General features: G+C 44.6%; 3 protein-coding genes across 3 annotated transcripts in view; 1 reads left to right on the forward strand and 2 right to left on the reverse strand.

Moving 5' to 3' along the window:
• Positions 1 to 18,322, reverse strand: part of LOC126576276 (peroxisome biogenesis factor 2) — a 170,745-nt gene that overhangs the window by 64,398 nt on the left and 88,025 nt on the right. The gene's annotated exons all lie outside the window — the stretch shown is intronic.
• LOC126576225 (transient receptor potential cation channel protein painless-like) lies at positions 83 to 4,598 on the forward strand. Its single transcript, XM_050237415.1, is given in 7 exon segments — positions 83 to 781; positions 866 to 1,063; positions 1,492 to 2,674; positions 2,677 to 3,558; positions 3,655 to 3,782; positions 3,854 to 3,954; positions 4,029 to 4,598. Coding segments are annotated over 7 exon segments (2,871 nt in total). The 5' UTR covers positions 83 to 733; the 3' UTR covers positions 4,360 to 4,598.
• On the reverse strand, positions 9,822 to 17,679 carry LOC126576222 (protein SPT2 homolog). The gene is made up of 6 exons (XM_050237411.1): positions 17,654 to 17,679; positions 17,056 to 17,135; positions 15,283 to 16,962; positions 14,004 to 14,605; positions 13,776 to 13,919; positions 9,822 to 13,670 (listed from the first exon to the last, which is right to left on the reverse strand). The coding sequence occupies exons 1-6, from the start codon at positions 17,668 to 17,670 to the stop codon at positions 12,879 to 12,881; spliced, it is 3,315 nt and encodes a 1,104-aa protein (XP_050093368.1). The 5' UTR covers positions 17,671 to 17,679; the 3' UTR covers positions 9,822 to 12,878.

Consider the following 18,322-nt stretch of genomic DNA (forward strand, 5'->3'; position numbering starts at 1 on the left):
TTTCCTAGTTTAAATATTATTCTACTAACGTTTAAATAAGATGACCGCGACGGTTGACTGATTAGCCTTCGTCTGATTCTATTGGGCAACGTTCTGTGGGGCGACCTTGCCACTTTCTATAAATAAACATTGAACTGGACTGAACGCTGTGCTAGCGAGCTTCAAGCTGGTTCATTCATGGTGCGTGCGCTGAATTCATCTTCGCCTTATGCTTCGAAGAACAAAATCGGCTACGTAGTTGAGGGTAACCTTGAGTTGTTTGTTCCAACAAATTCGCACAGTCTATTCATCGGGCACCTCCTCAAATTCTTATCGAACAGAAACAGAGAGAAAATTTTTGTTGGATCATCGAGCGGGAGAACGATGGCGTATAAAGTAAGCAGCTTTATGCGGGAGCTTGCGAGAGCTCAAAAGAATAGTCCCATGCATAACCAGACCTGTTCCATCGCTTAACATACTCATCGTTTATACCACATTGTTATCGGTATACGTTTTCATGTTGTAGTGGTCATTTTAAAACGACCAAGTGAGATGACGTCACAAGCAATTCGAAGGAAAGATGGGTTGGTTCTCTGATGGTATGGACAGTGCCGGTTGTCCACGATCACGATCGCGATCAGTCGTGTTGTAGAGGTCTTCTGATTGTGATCGTCGATTGGGTTCAGTGAAGAGCAAGAACGTTGTTCGTGGTCAAGGTTTTTGAAGTGGTGACAGCTTAATAGGCGATGTAAATATGGAGCAACGAGAATATCGCAATGCGATTATTCGCGCCGTTGCACAGGTATAGAGCAAACAGTTCCAAAAACCTTCCGTTCCCAGCGGTACCAGGTTAAGTTTTAAAGTTTAATTTATTTTATTGTTGCAGGAAGATATGCACTATAGTGTTAAAAGAAAAAATCTGGAAGCATTCGTTGATGCCCTTACCAAAGGAGCGGATGTAAATAAAAGAACAAGAAAACAAGAAACAGGAGATATTACTTCTACCTTTGAACATTGTTTGACAATGAAAGGAATGGCGAAATTTATCGAGGCGTGCCTTAAGCATGGCGCTCACGCTGCAACTGTAAGTATAGACTACTCGTGATAAAATATATTTCAAAAATATTTCAAACTGGCCACAATCGATCATCAAGTATCATCGTTTATGATAACATGCATAGCTATGATGCTATTATGAGCTATGATTTAAAGCTGTAGCCCATCGGCTTCAAGCAAACCTGCAAATCTCCCAGGTTTTGAGAGGCATATGCCAGAAGCTTGTGAATATAGTTATTTCAATCACATTCCTGCCTGATCCACAAAACACCGATGATTAATAACGATAATTGATTAGGAAGGATGATTAAGATTCTAATAAAACGCGAAGATATACATATAAATTAGATCCTCGCCAGCGATCGTAAGATTTTTACCGACGCATTGCGCATAGAGTTTATGATTTTATGTATGGAAATACCACTATATTGATATCATGCGAATTTTTCGTTCCAGCTCAATCCATCCTCCAACAAGTACCCCATTCATCTGGCAGTCGAAACCTGTGATTTTCATAACCTGCAAGAGCTGGTCAAAAGCCACCTCTTACTTATCGATCAAAAGTTTAACGGATGTACCGCATTATTTATGCTGTTTGAGATGCTGACAACAGAAAATTACGGGAATGTGTTCGAATGCATTAAGGTGTTGTTGGAACAAGGTGCCGATATTAACACAAGTGACCCGGATGAAAAATCTCCCATCGCGATTCTGGTGTCTGGAAATGATAGCTGGCGAAAACCTATCCTAGAGTATTGTTTCGCACACCATTACGTCGATGTGGATATCAAAATGTCAGCTACAAACAATGAATTGATACGGGATGTCATCCAGAAACATTTCCCTGATGTTGCCATGCCTGTGAAAATAACGGAATCGGATTCGATATCGATTTCAGTTCTGGAGACAATATTAATGAATGATACGGAGATAGTATTTCTTGAAGCCTGCCGGCTGTTTAGAGCAAAAGAGAAATCAGCGAAACCCGATAGTGAGCATGCAAGCCCTTGCAACGTGCATATGATACCTGATGACGATTTGGAGAATTTGTTATTTAAGGCTGTCTTGAAAAGTAAGCTGAAGGCTATCGCTTTGCTACTCGAGCCCTCCTGGAGGAACGTACCGTTTTCCGAAGTTGATTGGATAGTTAGGTCGCTTTCGTGGGTACTACACACGTGCTGCGACTTTGGAAACGTAAAGGTGCTCGAGTGGTGTCTAAACACCACATCGAAGCCTGTAACTGGACCGATGTACCAGGATAGCCTCCTATCCTCTATCGATGATGAATTGTGTGCCCAAGGTTACAGTACTATGCTTTCGCAACTGATACAGCAGATGGATCCGACCGTTGACATGAACGTTTGTCCTTTTTTTAAATGCATGCAGTTGTTGCTGCAAGACGGGCGCATCGATATCGATAAAAAGAGCGGATTTTTGCAAACTACAGCACTACATTGTGCGGCTAATTTCAAGGTAGCTCATGCTCAAGAGCTACTTCTTTCCAAAGGGGCCACATTACGCGCCAGAAACTTGTTTAACCAATTACTGATTAGTGCGATAGACCCAATGGTGCTGGAAAAATATTTGGATTCTTGCGTGTCTTCTCGCTTTCAGAGTCATACAGACAATAAATATTACATGCGATGGATTTATCAAATATTGTGAGGTCGCCAAAGAAAACGGTCAAAACAAAGAATGATTCAAACGATGAATTGCTGCTAATTTTAAACTTGGCACATTCATCTGACAAAAAACATCTTTTACAACATCCACTGATTTATATAATTTTGTTGCAAAAGTGGCTCAGATTAAGAATGTTCTACTACTCTAATCTATTGCTGTGCACTGCATTTTCTGTACTATTTTTTCTCTACGTGACGCTGCTCTACGGACGTGATGATGCGCCGAATTTTTGGTATTGGCCTACATGCGCATTTTTAATTGTACTACTAATTTGTATGGGAGTGAGAGAACTGGTTCAATTTTGTCTTAACGCGAAAGAATACATACGATCCGTGGAAAATTATGTTGAAATTATTTTAATCGCTGGTGCCGCATACGTATTGTATTTGGATTATATCAACGATGGACAAACTGCAGTACCAGCATTGATTGCAATATTACCTGCTCTCAATCTAACTCTGCTGGTGGGATCGCTTCCAATATTATCCTTATCAACCCACATGGTTATGCTGAAAACGGTTTCTAAAAATTTCTTTGAGTGCTTTTTGCTTTACGCGATCATTTTGGTAACATTTGCCGCTAGCTTCTACACATTGTTTCGAGAAACCAATTCAAAAGGCAATGTAACACAGGGCATCGAACAACAAGAGACCGTTGGCGAAAATATAACCGAAATTCTGAAGTCTCTTAAGGATTCAGTAGATATTTTAAGCCTTAAGATACAGCACAAAAATGGGGATGAGGTGACGAAAACCACATTGAATGACGATGAAGAACAGTCGTTCGATACGTTTGAGAATTTTCCTTTATCGATTGTAAAGACAATCGTTATGCTAACAGGTAAGTAGTAATACATGGAAATAATACAATCAATCAACAACCCAACATATGTGTTATCTGTCTAATGTTGTGTCTGTTATTTTTCCCTTTTTACAGGAGAACTGAACGTATCAGACATGCCACTTACGGGTGCTATACCATACATCATACTTGTAATATTTGTGTTTTTCGTTCCGATTGTTCTTGCGAACCTGATCAATGGTCTGGCAATCAGCGATATAGCGGTAACAGATTCTTCGAATTGGATAGTTTCCAGTTTTGCTAAAATTAATAACAATTTTCCCCTTTTCTGCAGGCTATCAAAGCGGAATCGGAGATAATTGGCCTTGTACAACGTGTTACTGTAATCCACAAGCTTGAAACCGCCTTGGAGAATCCAAAAATTGCGCAATATATGTAAGTGTTTTCTAAATTAAACATTCTAGTCCATTTAAAAAAATCTTGTCAGATACTAATGTATGTGAAATTAGTCCTAATTGTTTTAGAGAATCCCGACAACCGATGCTGCGTTTTACGAACGGATGTATTGTGCTTTCTGAAATGGATGTAATCCCATACATTTACGCCTGGTGGAAGACAAGCAAAACATCCGAACATCTGAAATATGCGGTTTGGTTATTGATATCGAAACCTACTGAAGATAGAGACAATGAAATGGGATCGATCGGTTTAGAATTTGCTACTGATGAGTTCCTTAAAAATTTCCATCAGATTCGCTTGGACATAGACGACAGAACTGTAAAATATATGTTAAACAACTATACAACCGCATCTGGAAACCGTGGAACCGGTAGAGAATGAGTGGACGCAAGAACAAGCACGATTGGTGACGTTTATTACAACACTTATCAGCGCCTTTGATGAATTAGTCGTATCGGTGCAAGATAGAAATGCACAAGAGTAATTAACAAACTTTATCTAAATAGTTACCCCTTATGCCATATCGCAAATTAACGTTGTATATAATCAAAACATAACATAATAAAAATGAAAAGTAACATAATAAAAATAAATAATAAAAATGAAACGAAATATTAATAGCACAAACACACTGTAATTACTATGCTAGACCTATGTAAATAAAAAAGCATTGCTAGGAATGTATGTGTAAAAAAAGACATTACAACGACGCGACGACGTTCGTTAACTCTATAAAATAAAATGCATAATTCTTTTCTTATGCAAAGAAATTTATTGCCTCACTTAAAAAAAAATATTTACAACGTTTGCCTGTACACACATGACAGTAATATTGTCGCTTTCTAAAAATAGCCTTTGAACTATCGACCATCGGCTAGTGATTTCCTGATATTGGTTGGTTCATATCGAATGCTTATTGTTACTTTTAAGCATGTTTACATGTGCAAATACCTCTGTTCGATGTTGATGTTTGATTTACACATGTACTTTATTTTTGACATTACTTATCTATCGAAGATTCATTTGAATTGTTATTTTAGCAATGAATTTACCTTTTTTATACTGTTTTTTTGTTCAATTTCACTAATCATCAAACGAAGTAACCGCCTATTAAAGCTATTTCGTGAAGAAAGGCGCATATACTTCATCTGAATTAAATTATAATTTAATTTAAACTAGACTGAACATGGCTAGGTTAACAATAATGCTAGGAAGACTAAATGAACAAAAAGTTGAGATCTATAAGTAAAGACAACAGTCTTCATAATTTTTAATAATAAATTAACTTATTATTATTTCATATTTTTTCCTATGCCTAACACTAACGAAGACTAGTTCTAGGAGATATTAAAAGCTTGTTGTAGAATAAAAAAATCATGTTAACACGAAGGAATGCTAATCAATCATCGCTACTTATGGTTGGCTCAATAGATTAATCTAACCGACTAGTGCCTATCACCTTTTAAAATACATCTTCTCTAGATTATATAACAATCACAAACCATCCATTCATTCAACGATCATCGTCAACGATCACCACCTTCCCGAGCAGAAGAGAGCGCCGATAAAAAGCGGTCCCATCTTTCTTGATTCGACGCTCGCTTTTTAACACCCGCCCAGGTCATATTTTCGTTGACTTGTGCTATTTCATCGCTCACGCTTCGACGCCAAGAGTTCGTCGGAGGACGACCCTGGCGGCGGTTTTCCCCCAACACGTTCCAATCCAACACTTGTTTGCATATTTCGGTATCACTTTTGCGCAACGTTTGCCCAATCCACAGCCATCTCCGTTCGAGAATCTCCGTTTCTATCGGCATCTGATCGGCATCATCCTGGAGCGTTTTCAGGCATTTGCCGATGAATTCCCGCAGTTTTTTGCTAGTCTTTGCCGATGCGCACCATGTCTCACAGCCACGTAGCAGCATAGGTTTTATCTCTGCCTTAAATATGTTTATTTTCGTCTCGCGAGCCATTTTCTTAAAGCGCCATATTTCCTTTAGACTGCTGAACGCATCCTGGGCTGCTTTGACTTTAGCGCAGACGTCAGCAAAAGTCCCACCATCAGTTGCTAGCACGGTACCTTGATACCGGACGGATCCATCCTTCTCGATCGGTTGGTCAGCGATTAGAAAGGAAGAAGGATTGGGTTTGTTCACGTCCATGGCTCTGGTTTTGTTGACATCGATAGTGAGACCGGCTGCGGCAGAGTACTGAACTAGATCGTTCAGTTTGCTCTGCATGTGAGTGCGTCGTGTGGAAAGCAAGACAATTTCATCGGCAAAGCTCAGATCATTAAGGTGCTGCTCCTGCCCCGCCCATGGTAGCCCCCTTTTTGGCTCACGGTCAATCGCACCGATCATGATCTCATCTATAACGATAAGGAACAGTAGCGGCGATAGTGGACAGTCTTGTATCAAACCAGCCTTCATTCTGATTGGGTTGGATAGTGATCCATTGTAGCGCACTCGGTAGGAAAACGCGCTATACTGTGCCGCTAGCAGGTTGACTATTTTATCGGGAACTCCCTTGCGTGCCAGGGCACTCCAAAGATATGTGTGATTCAAACGATAGAACGCCTCCTCGTAGTGCAGGAATACCAAGTACAGCGGCTCTTTACTTTCACTCATCTGCTCAATGATTATGCGCAGTGTTGCAATGTGGTCGACAGCGGATCGCCCCTCCCGGTGTGCGGCCTGTTCTCGTCTTAGCGTGGCATCAAACTTCCGCTGGATTCGGTTAAGAATCACCTGGCACAACACCTTCAATCCAACGCACAACCGGCCATTTCCTCTCCAATCATCGCAGTAGGCTTCAGTGTCAGTTTTCTGCTCCTTTGAACGCCCTTTTCTGGTCTGTTTCTGCTCCTTCGGAGGGATTGGCACCAAAATGCCCTGCATCCAGTCGGCGGGAAACGTCTCAGTCTTCCAGATAGTGCAGAAAAGCGGGTGTAGCATTTGTGCAGCGAGTATCGGATCGGCTTGTAGCATTTCAGCGGATATGCGATCAATTCCCGGTTCAACATTGCACCTCATGGTCTGGATGGCAGCTTCTATCTCCTGCAGACTTGGTTCCTCACTGTTCACCCCGCTAATAGGAGTCACTTGCGGCGGCGGTGGCGACGGCGCCGGCAATTGCCGATCAGCAGCAGCAGGTTGGTTGTCCGTTGATGGTGTTAACAGCTGGTCAAAGTGTTCGACCAAGCGTTCGAGTTGCTCGGAGGGATTCGTTAACAGCTGACCGTGTCTGGATTTGAGCGGTTTCTCTAAATTAGGATCCTCTCCTTCGAGGCGCCGTGCGATTTCGTAGATACGCTTCATATCACCTACGGTCACCGCTTTCTCCCCCTCTGCCGCGAGATCATCGTGCTCGTCACTTTGAAATGATAAATCCACTTCCTTTTTAAGCTCTCGACAGCGGCGCTTTTCGTCGATAGTTTTATTTTCCTTTTCTGCTCGTCGAAGGGCGGCTTTAGCTTCCTTTCGCTCCGCTATCTTTTGCCTCGTTGGTTCCAAGATCCGCTCCTCCTTCTTGGTACCCGATACACTCAGTATCTCTTCGCTCGCCGAGATAAACACGTTCTTGATGGCGGTCCACTGTTCTTCCACGGTTTCAGTATTGGGCATGTTTTTCGCCCGCTTCCGCAGTTCTATCACGAATGAGTTCTTAACATTGCGGTCATTCAGACGGGTTGTGTCGAAAGGCGCTTCAGCGACAGTTCCATGCTGTACTTCCGCGAGACCAAGGCGAATTTCTCCAATCACCAACAAATGATCGGATCCAATGTCGGCCGATTTGTCGTTGCGCACATCAAGCAAACACTTTTTCCACTCGTTGCTAATACAGATGTGGTCCAACTGTTTCTTGCTGTCCCCATTCACCATCTCGTACGTAATTTTGTCCTCCAACTTGTGCGGGAAAAATGATCCTCCAATCAGCATATTATTGGTGTTGCAGAATTTCACCAACAACGGACCGTTCGAGTCCGGTGGATCAACGCCATGTGGCCCCATAATGTGCTCGTACTCTTTGTTATCGGACCCAATTTGTGCATTCAAATCTCCCATGACGATTCGGATATCATCTTGTGGGACTTTTTCCAATTCGACCTCTAGATCGTGGTAAAACTGCTTTTTATCATCCGATGCGGCACTATTGGTTGGTGCGCGTACTTGAAGAATGGTAAGATTGCTAACCAGATCGGTTTTGAACCTGGCCGTGATTATTCGGTCCGATACGAGTTCCCACTGCAGCAACGCTCGATGTGCTCGCTCGCTAAGCAGGAAGCCAACGCCACGGCACTTTCGACCATCAGTTTCACCATCACGGCCAGTGTGGAGCAATGTGTACCCGGATTCTAAACGCCGTTTGCCATAATCTTTCCGTCGCACTTCGGATAGGCCGAGAATCTCCAGCCGCAGCTGCTGTGCCTCGTTAACCAGCTGATCTAGTTTTCCTTTCTCGCGCAAGGTCAAAACATTCCACGTTCCAATGCGGATCGGTTTGCTTTCCATTTTGTGTGTCTTTCGCGAACAAAAAAACAACAATCGCACAATCCTCTCACAGGCTTTGCATTAAGCGCATCACGCACTACACCATCACTCCATGCCAGCTTAACCGGTAAGATCACCAGCGAATTATAACTTGCACTATAGCACACTGATCACGTTTAATTCCAGCGCATGAGCACACGACAGGCACGTCTATATGCTACAACGGCAGAAGGCAGAATCCCCCCACCACCAAGAATGTTTCGCGAAATTTAAGTAGAAGCGCGATGTGCACAGTCCGCGAGATAGGCGATTGTTTGTGTAATGGTGCACGCAGGCCGCATCATGTTATTCAATGGCGTTTGAAAGGGGGGGGGGGGGGGGGGGGGCGAGTGGAAATTTCCTGTACTCGACGAGAGATGCCGGTTTGCGGTCACTCGATAAGAAGATGACTCACCGAGATGCTCGGCGGCAGCAGAAGTATTTTTTTAAACATTGAGCAAATCACTGTAACGTGTAGCAACTGGAACGAGCATCAATAATCATCATAAAACACACATAAACAACACGATCACGATCATCAACATGAAGCATTAACATCAAATAACATGTTGTTATTTGAAATTGCACCACTATTAACATTAACAATGATACAGAACACGTGTTTGTGATTGTTTATTTCATGCTAGAGTCTAGCACCATCCCGATAAGGTTTAAAACGGTCTTTAGTTATGTTGGCAGCGTTTGCTCCATTCTCAATGTCCGTACGAATGTATGGGTGGACATTTTTTGGGGGTCCAGTCCATCCAGGGAATACCAGTTTCTGGTTAAGGTTTAGCTGTGAGCAAAGGTTGTGCTGTGTGACCCACGTTCTATCGCAATAAAAAATCGGAAACGTAATCAAATCAAACAAACAGAGGGAATGTTGCATGTTTTGGAAATATGCGCTCGAGCGCAACATACCTGTGATAATTTGTATCAACTTTGGATTGTTTTAGAAATCTTAGAAATGTTTTAAGATGATGTCTTTTGTTTAATTTTAATTTAATTTCCTTTTTTCGCTGTTATCATAGAGGTGGAAGAAAGCAGAAAATCATATACATAATTCAAGTTAAAAATATACATATTTATTTTAATTGGCACATGCACAACATCGTTTACCTGCTGGTAAATTATTTGAACTTCTGTTTCAGTAACGTAACGATATTCCGAAAAAACAAATGTTTAGTTTTTTGAGCTTTTTTAACTAGTTTCTTTCGGTATGATTGCAATTTCCACACAGTAATGTTAAGAAAGCCTTTGCAAAAACGAAAGGCATTGACTTGTGAGTCGTTTATTTGATTCATTTTCTCCGCTGTATGTTTGGCGTTTTCGAGTGCGCATCTTTTTGAGGAGATCTGTTTTATGTTTTAAAGAAGAAAAAAAACCCCATTACCCCCATCTGTAATTCCCCCGATCATGTGGCTAGAATAATGGAATGTATTATACGATCAAAATAAAAAAAAAACTTTAACAGAAAACGATCAAGAGCAAATTTGAGATCAAACCACTCGCAACAGAGAACGATGGGAGGGAGGTGGGACAAGATGGGCTATGATTAAGGAATTCTGGTGAGGGTTTAAAATACAGGGACAAGTATGGGCTTAGAGGTCTGACTATGGCAACACTTCTTTCATCTAAAGTAGTGTAAAACGCGTTAAAAGAAGCCTAATACGAGGACACCGTTCTTAACGTCTTAGAGCCTTTCTACGGAAGAATGAGATTGTATGGAGTAAATGGAGAACGATATCATTTCAGAATAGAGTGATACAGAGAGATAGAAAGAAACAGAGAGATAGAGAGAGAAACAGACAGAAGGAAACCAACGAAGCTATCACGTTTTGTCGCCTACAGTACCGTGTTGGTTGCCATCGCAACGCTTTCACGATACTAATCCCAGTCATGAAACAGCAACCAGTGTAAGCCGATTTAATTATTTTAACAACGTATTTTCCCGCGAACCCTGTCATTTTCTACTGTATCACCGGCTTTCGTCCGGCGTAGCAAGGCATACTCCGTTTGCGACAAGCTTGGCTAGCCTAGTATACCACTAACAGGCTTTCAGCCTTGTTTCGTCTTTACGATCCAAGCATTTACATCTAAAGTAGCGTCGATTCGATCAGGCACCGCCGGCCACGAGGATCGTGTCGCGCAAACACTACGTGCACTACTAACTTCGACTTTAGCTGCATAACTTAACGTTACTGTATCAACGGAAACCTAAAATGTAAAATCAAACTACCGATACCATCTTAAGCACCAGCAAGTGGACTAGTAAATGCAGTTAATCCGTAAGATAAAACGGACTTAAGGAGATTTCTATAACGGGTTTTTCGATTCCTACACCTGCTCAAAGCTACTACACGATTCCTCCCGGGGGTGTTTCCATTCCACTTGGTGGACTCCGTTCTCTCTAGGCAGACTATTTTGTACTATTGTTACAGTTCGCGTGAATAATGCACGACAACGCGTCTTCATCACCACCAAAATCGCGCGTTTTCTATCGATTTGTCGTCAGTTTGTGATTAGCCACGTGGCTTTTTTTTCCATCCGCGTCCGGTGGATGGATGCTTATGAACTAAAGTCATGTTTGAAACCGAAATAAATTCTACCGAAAAAGAACATCATAACGAGATAACGACGCGTTGGTAATGGTTGGTGGACCCAGTCTACCTTCTTATCGCTTAATCAGCACGCTCGGCACGCTTATTGACTTCCGCTTTCCCCTGTCTTGCGCATAGAGGGAAGCACTCACTATTATTTACAGAATAAAAACCACTTGCACGATCGCAATTGTACTGTTTCGTGGAGAGACTGAACCGTCGTACTCCATCATCTCACACGTGTCACTAGCTCTTTGCGTGAACAGTTTGTGATAATTTATTATTTTATTGGTTATCTTAGTTGATAAGGTTCATAGTTGGAAAGTGGTGCATCGTTATGCCTTATAAACGTTACTCATAGCGTTCACACAACGCAAAAGCAGAATTTCTAACAGAACAGAACCACGCTACCGACTCCAGTAGCGGTAGCAATGTGAGTGTTATTGTTGTTTGGAGAATCATCTATTTTCGCTCTCATCTAATTTAATATAAGCATTTGCTTCCCCTTCGTACTATTACTCGAAATCTAAAACGACTACCGCACAAAAAATGTAAACCACAAATGAATGCTTTGGCCACCAACCTGTGCTGTTTTTGTATTACTCACTTCGTTCGTGCCACATTCGGGTCCGCGCACGTTCAACAGTAAAGTATTGCATCGCTATTGCAATCAACATCATACTATTTCCTAAACATTTGCCCTTCCCTAAGTTGATACACGAAATTTTCACATACAACGGGAGTAAGATCTTACTCTCTTGTTTGCACATGTGAACGTCAAGTCAAAAGAGTGTATCCGTGCAATTAATGATGCTACTGCTCTCTACAATTCATTGACGACGGCTTAACGCAGTGATCCTAGGCGTTAAAAACAAAAGCGACACGCCGCCGCTTCTTGCCGTAGCCATAGTATGACGAAGTATCTATTGTTAATGCAAAGTTAGTGCAAAGCATCGCACAAGAAAGTGTCGTAAATAGTCTGGAAAAGGGGTGGTATACGGTACGGAAACACGGGTAAAAACAAAAGGAAAACTTTTCGAAACGACATCATGATTAGTCAGCAGGATAAAATTGTCAAAGTTCTTATTTTTCAAGAAGCATTTCTTACCAACGCATTGATGCGCACAGACGGTATGTGTAACATTATAGCAAAAATTATTAAACTAGAGAATAAAAAAAATGGGGAAATTGTCATAGCAACCGTTCGCACTACTATCGAATTCATGCTCATGATTGATCACGTGACCAGGGTTAAAACAGTTACTTAAAAAAGACGACGAAAAGAGTGAGTAAAAAAAGAAAACGTATCCTAACACTAATGGAGACACACTTGGGAGGCCCTAGAATGCCAGTAACAGTCCCGTCAATCGTGCATCAGCGTGTGCCCCTATAGTGTGTGTCTTATCTGTGGCGATGGATAACGATCAAGAGTTCCGTTCTAAAACACGCTCGAACGAGTGGCGTGACCGGTCGTGTTCATCTCGTTCGTTTGGCTCAGAACGCCTTAATGTGTTAAGTGTAATTGTTCGCTGCTATTTCTACTTATCGATCTATGTTTGCTGTACACTCGATTTTCATGAGCTGGGCGGCTACCCGGCACTCAGGGTAGCTGAAACAGAGACGAAGACGAAGGGAAAGTTCCCTATCCTTTTCAATAATTACCCTCTTCTCCACAGATAGAGAAGATAGAGCAAAACAACGGCAGAGCTATGCGCATGTGTCAGCGGCAATGGGTTCGCTAATTATGCGTGGCCAGCAAACTTACAAGGGCTTAATTACGCTTGACTAACCTTTGAATCTTTTGTTTACCGGATTCGTGTAAACCGACGCGGCCGGCTAGTCGATCAAAAATGGGTCGCTTGTTGTTGCCACTGTTTCCGGAGGACACCTGGTGTTGATTGTTGCTGCCACTGCTGCTAGCCGCATCCTGCCGGTCCTGTTGCTGCTGTCCTCGCCCAGACGATCCTGCTGCTACTGCTCTACTGCTGGTGCTGCTGCTGCTGCTGGAACTCGCTGCCATCGGTTTCAGGACGATCCTACGACTGCCACCGCTGCGTTCTCTGGTCGAGGTCGAGTTCGAGGTGCTACTTCCTGCGCTGCTCGACGATGTTGAAACGACGGTACGGTTGGAAGCCGTCGAAGGGCTAGTGGTCGTCACCTGACTTGTGGTCGCTGTCGTTACCACCGGTTTCGGTTTCGTTGGCGTCATCGGTTCAGGCGTTGGTTCCCGCAACAACAGTTCCTCGAGAATATCGAGCTCCACGGCTTCCGAGTGCAGATCGCTGTTGTGGCGTTGCCGATCATAGCTCGTACCGGATACGGTGACAGTGGTTGTGGTGGCTTCATTCGATTCGTGCTGATCGTTTGCTCGGCCACCGGCAGCACGGTGATCGTCCGCTTTGTTGTTGCTCCGTTCGGATTGACGCCCGGACCGGGGTTCATCATCATGGCTCGATGTGGCCACAGCGCTGTGGTCCGATTTCTTCTTCAACGTAATGATCTTTTTTTCCGTCACAACCAGGGGCGTGAGCTTGGGTGGTGTGTTCTCGTGAGGTTTACTCTCCTGCGAAGCAAACGAAAGTGAACGCTCAGTTAGGAACCATCGGTCAGCGAATTTTCGGTTAAAATTGAGATTAAAAAAAAAAAAAACTCCTTTACTGCCCCTTACATTCGATCGACTTTTCGTCTTCTCCTCAGCTGCCCGCTTCCGGCGCATCTCTTTTTCGCGCAGAATCTTCTCCCGGGCAGCCTTTTGCTTCTCGATCTCGATACGATACGCTCGCGTTTCCGGATCCTCATCATCATCATGACGCTGTGAGTAGAGCGGACAAAGCAAAAGGAAGAGAAAGGTGTTAATGTATCATTGATTTAAATTCCGTCCCCACCCGTGCCATACCTCGTGATTACCCCGATGGTTGTCTGCGTAATCACCGCTTCGTCGACGATTCGGGAACCGACCATCTTCATCCCACTCGCGCCCATCACGACCCCGACCGCCGGCAGCTCTCCGTCCCGGTCTGCCCACCAGTTCGCGCTCTCGGCTTCCGCCTCCCCGATGGTGCGGCCGCCGTGGTGAATACTCTCGATCGCGATCCCGTGACCGAGCCCGCAACGGTTCCCGGTCTCGATCGCGTGAGCGGCCACGCATTTCTCGTTCCCGGTCACGCTCACGTTCCCGATCACGCTCCCTTTCACGCTCTCGTTCACGCGATCGTTCACGTTCCCGAGACCGTGCACGATCACGTTCGCGATCTCGTTCGCGCGATCGATCCCGATCCCGTTCCCTCGATGGTGATCGCTCGTGGCGACGCTTCTCCACCTCAATCCGGTTCTTGTTTATGAACTCTTCTTGCTGGCGCAGCAACTCTTCATCACTAACGTTCCTGGCGGAGGCGGCGACGGCGGCCGCAGCAGCGGCCACGGCTACAGTCGCATTACCAACGGAGCTGGCCGCACCAAATTGCTGCGCATTGAGTACAGCATCACGCATCATTTGATCTGCAAATTAAAGAATGAATATTTAACACTTATACAGCGACTCATGTAGAAGAAACGCGCGGAACTCATGAACACGTTGCGGAGGACACAAACCATGTAGAGCAGACAAGCATGGTGTAAACAGGAACTCACGGTTAATATGAAAAAGCTACAAACAGATTAAATAAAACATTTTTTCTATTCTCTATAAACAATACAAAAAAAAAACAACATAAAGCTTGGCATTTTCTGGCTGGCTCCGTTGTCATACCGAAGCATCCCAACATTTCGCTTAACCTATTATTAAATATCACAGTATCGGAACGATATTCTTCAAACCCCGTAGTGATCACCGTTTTGTTCGCTCAACTTTCCTGCACGTGTTCTGTGGAATCCCTGCCTTCACTGGCGTATGTATGCGCTACCGATGAAGGTAGTTTATGGCCATTATATCCCATCAATTGTTATTGTGATATCTTCTTTCTTCTAGTGCGAGATACATCGTGATTCCCTGTCTATTGCTTAGCCGGCTAAACTTCGACAACTGTAACATTGGCATCGGACGTCTCGGACGTCATCACTAATGGCATTAAATTTTTACTCCATTATCACAGTATCGCACACTACGACGGGCTGATAGTGATATAGCAGGCTTTATCTAGCTAATAGTAGTATAGAAATAACGCAATAATACTCACTCTTAACAGCCTCAACACCCCCTTTAAAGTTTGGGTTGATAAGAACTTTCTGCGGGAACGGTGCTACGGGAACGGCCGGTGGAATTGCAGCTGCTTGAAGTACCTTCGCACCACCACCACCACCACCACCGACGGACATCGGGTCAAATGAGCCAGAAACTAGTGATTGCGGAATTGATGTTGCACCCATCGTATTAGCCGCCGAACTGACCGTTACTCCCGTAGGCATCTGAGTTCCCGCACCGAACGGTGGGCCACCATTCGGCCCTGGGCCTGCCCTGAGACCTGCTGCTCCTGGCTGTAATCCTGCGCCACCTGCTGGGCCATTTAGTGGTGCCGCTCCACGGTACATCGGGTTGGCCGGATTGGCAGCACCCATCGGTCGGTACGCTGCTCGATCACCTGGACGCACGGGTCGCATCATATCGAACGGATGAGGTCGCGGTGGAAATCCACGATGCGGTGGCATAGGACCGCCCGGTCCGAGACCGTGATTCCCCAGCATGCCAGGCATACCGCGTGGTCCCAGACCCGGATGGCCACCACGTGGAAAGTTCATGCGTTCCATTGCACGGAACGGATGGTTCATGTCTGGCGGGAAGTTGGGTCTCGCCGAGAACCGTGGCCTGTTGTTTCCGGGTCGAAAGTCCATCCGGCCACCAGCACCACCGGGAGGAAAGCCAAGCGGAAAGCCCATCGGTAGACCGTGAGGTGCGAGCAGTGGATTACCCATGCCGGAATGTTGCTGCTGGATGCCAGGCGGTAGCAGTGGATTTGGTTTCATGCCCGGTTTGCCAAAGTTACTACCCGGTGGTGGTGCTCGACCTGCTGCTGCTGCTGCTGTTGCTCCTGGTGGACCATGGTGCAGCAGCTGTTGATGGTGGTGATGCTGCGGTGGCTGATGTTGCCCGGCACTATTCCGAGCATCCGTTTTCGTTTCATTCTTCCAGCCACGCTTCTCACTCGATTCGTCCGTGTCGTAGAAGGATTCTAGCTCGACGGTGGCACTACTATTGCCAGTGTACGGTTCGATCACATCTTCCGATGATGTTGTATCACACTGTTGGCTCGCCGTTAACCGGTCCGATCGTACCGTTCCACCGCTTGCTTCTGCACCGCTATTATCTCTTGCCGAGTTTCCTGAAGATCCGTATGATCGGGATCCTACCATTGCCCGGCTGCCATCCTCAGACGAATGCCTACTTGATGGACATTCTGTCGATTGCTTCGATGATGTTTGGTTGGTCGACTCGGTTGCCTCGGTGTCCTGTGAGGTAGCCAACACGGATCCACTGTCCGCCTCGGTACCGTCAGTGTCTGTCGTAGTAGCAAACGACGCTTCCGTGCGACTATCGTAAGCCACATCATGCTGCTCATCGTAGCTACTGGTTTCTGGTTCAGTGATAGCTGGCTCCACGGGATGGTATGGCTCCAGCACATCCGTGTTCCCATTTTCCACTTCTACACTGGCTTCATTACAGTCCTCGGCCCGATCTACTTTCTCTTCCCTTCGCCTAGGTGGATCCCTGGGGGCCGCCGACTCCACCACCGTCGGGGTGTCCTGTTCCGTAGCACTTTCGTTCGCACCGGATTCACGGGCCGCAAGCTGCCGGTTCACCCACTCTTCCGATTCGCTCAGCAGAAACTCTTCGTCCTGCTGATCAAGCTTGATGCCGCCCTCTGCAAATGGAAAGCAACAGCAAAGGGTAAGGGGAGCGAACGCCAACGGCACACGATGATATCGATTCGTTTCCGTGGGGAAGGGAGACTTACCGTCGTCCGATAGCAGCAGCTCATCCTCGTTAAGGATGGCCGGATCGTCGCAGCCCAACTCGTAGCTAAGCAAATCATCGCTGAAGGATTTTTGGGGAGGAAGGAAAGGAATGGAAAAGATTAGCATGATGATCCCAGCATAACAGCGAATATTGAGATGACGGCGAGGAGCACACACGCACACAAGCACGCACACGCATGGCAATCGGGCGCGAAACAGTTGCACCGTATTCATTAACTAGAGCGACCAATTTGGGAAGGAACGCTATAACAACGTTCTTGAGCACAACTTCAACCTAAACCATAAAATAATTTCGATCATTTCGAACAACTTGTGCCACTAAACAACGGGAACAAAGCCTCCTTCGTTACCAGCGTTGTGCGCCGCAAACGAACGTACACGCATACACACATACGCACAGCCAGAAGCCACATTTTTCAGAAGCACTTTAACGCCACATTCACCTCACTTTTGCACACGCATCCATTACCGCTACAGCATAAAAACGATGCTGCTTCGAATGACGATACGTTTGCGTAGCGAAAATGTGCAAAATATCGAGAAAAACCTAAAAATTCGTCACCAAAATCTACTTACTTCGTTTCCGACGACATTTTTCGGGCCGCTTGTTTGACAGCTATCAAAGTGTATAAGCTAAACAGGTGAAGTCATAGCCTTTTTTTTGTCGTCATGTTGGATTTTTGTTTTTTGACAGTCAGTGATACATGTTGACCAAATCGACAGCAAGCGTTTGGCGATACAAAGGATGTTGAAGGAAATGTTCAATGGATTTATCAGGCAAAGGATGTGCTTTTGCAGATAAGGACGATCCTGCGATGATCCCTTGCGAAGTCGGGTGGATTCTACAATCTATTTGAACCCAACGACACGACACATTATGCGGTTCTTTCAATGATTTCATCCGGTTCTTACTTCAACCATTCATGTACCATGATAAGGGTCGGCAGTAATGCGTTGAGGTCATATGATCTATTTCCTATTATTATTATAAATATATCTATTTCCGTTGACTTGCTTGTCCCATGTTCGTCCTTAACTTTCTAACGGTCACTTCATTCGTTTTCTTATGTGAACATTTACTGGATTTATCGATAGTTCATGTTTCATATTTCCTTTAGTAATAGATGGTATTTTCGTAGTTTCGTAATCTAAATATGTGAATAAGCTTCGGAATCTAAATTACTTCGACCATTATTAACAAGTGTCTTTTTGATTCTTTCGCGTTCTATTTTCAGATCACCGTTT

This window comes from Anopheles aquasalis, chromosome 3 (assembly GCF_943734665.1).
Source record: "Anopheles aquasalis chromosome 3, idAnoAquaMG_Q_19, whole genome shotgun sequence".
NCBI classification, from domain to species: domain Eukaryota; kingdom Metazoa; phylum Arthropoda; class Insecta; order Diptera; family Culicidae; genus Anopheles; species Anopheles aquasalis.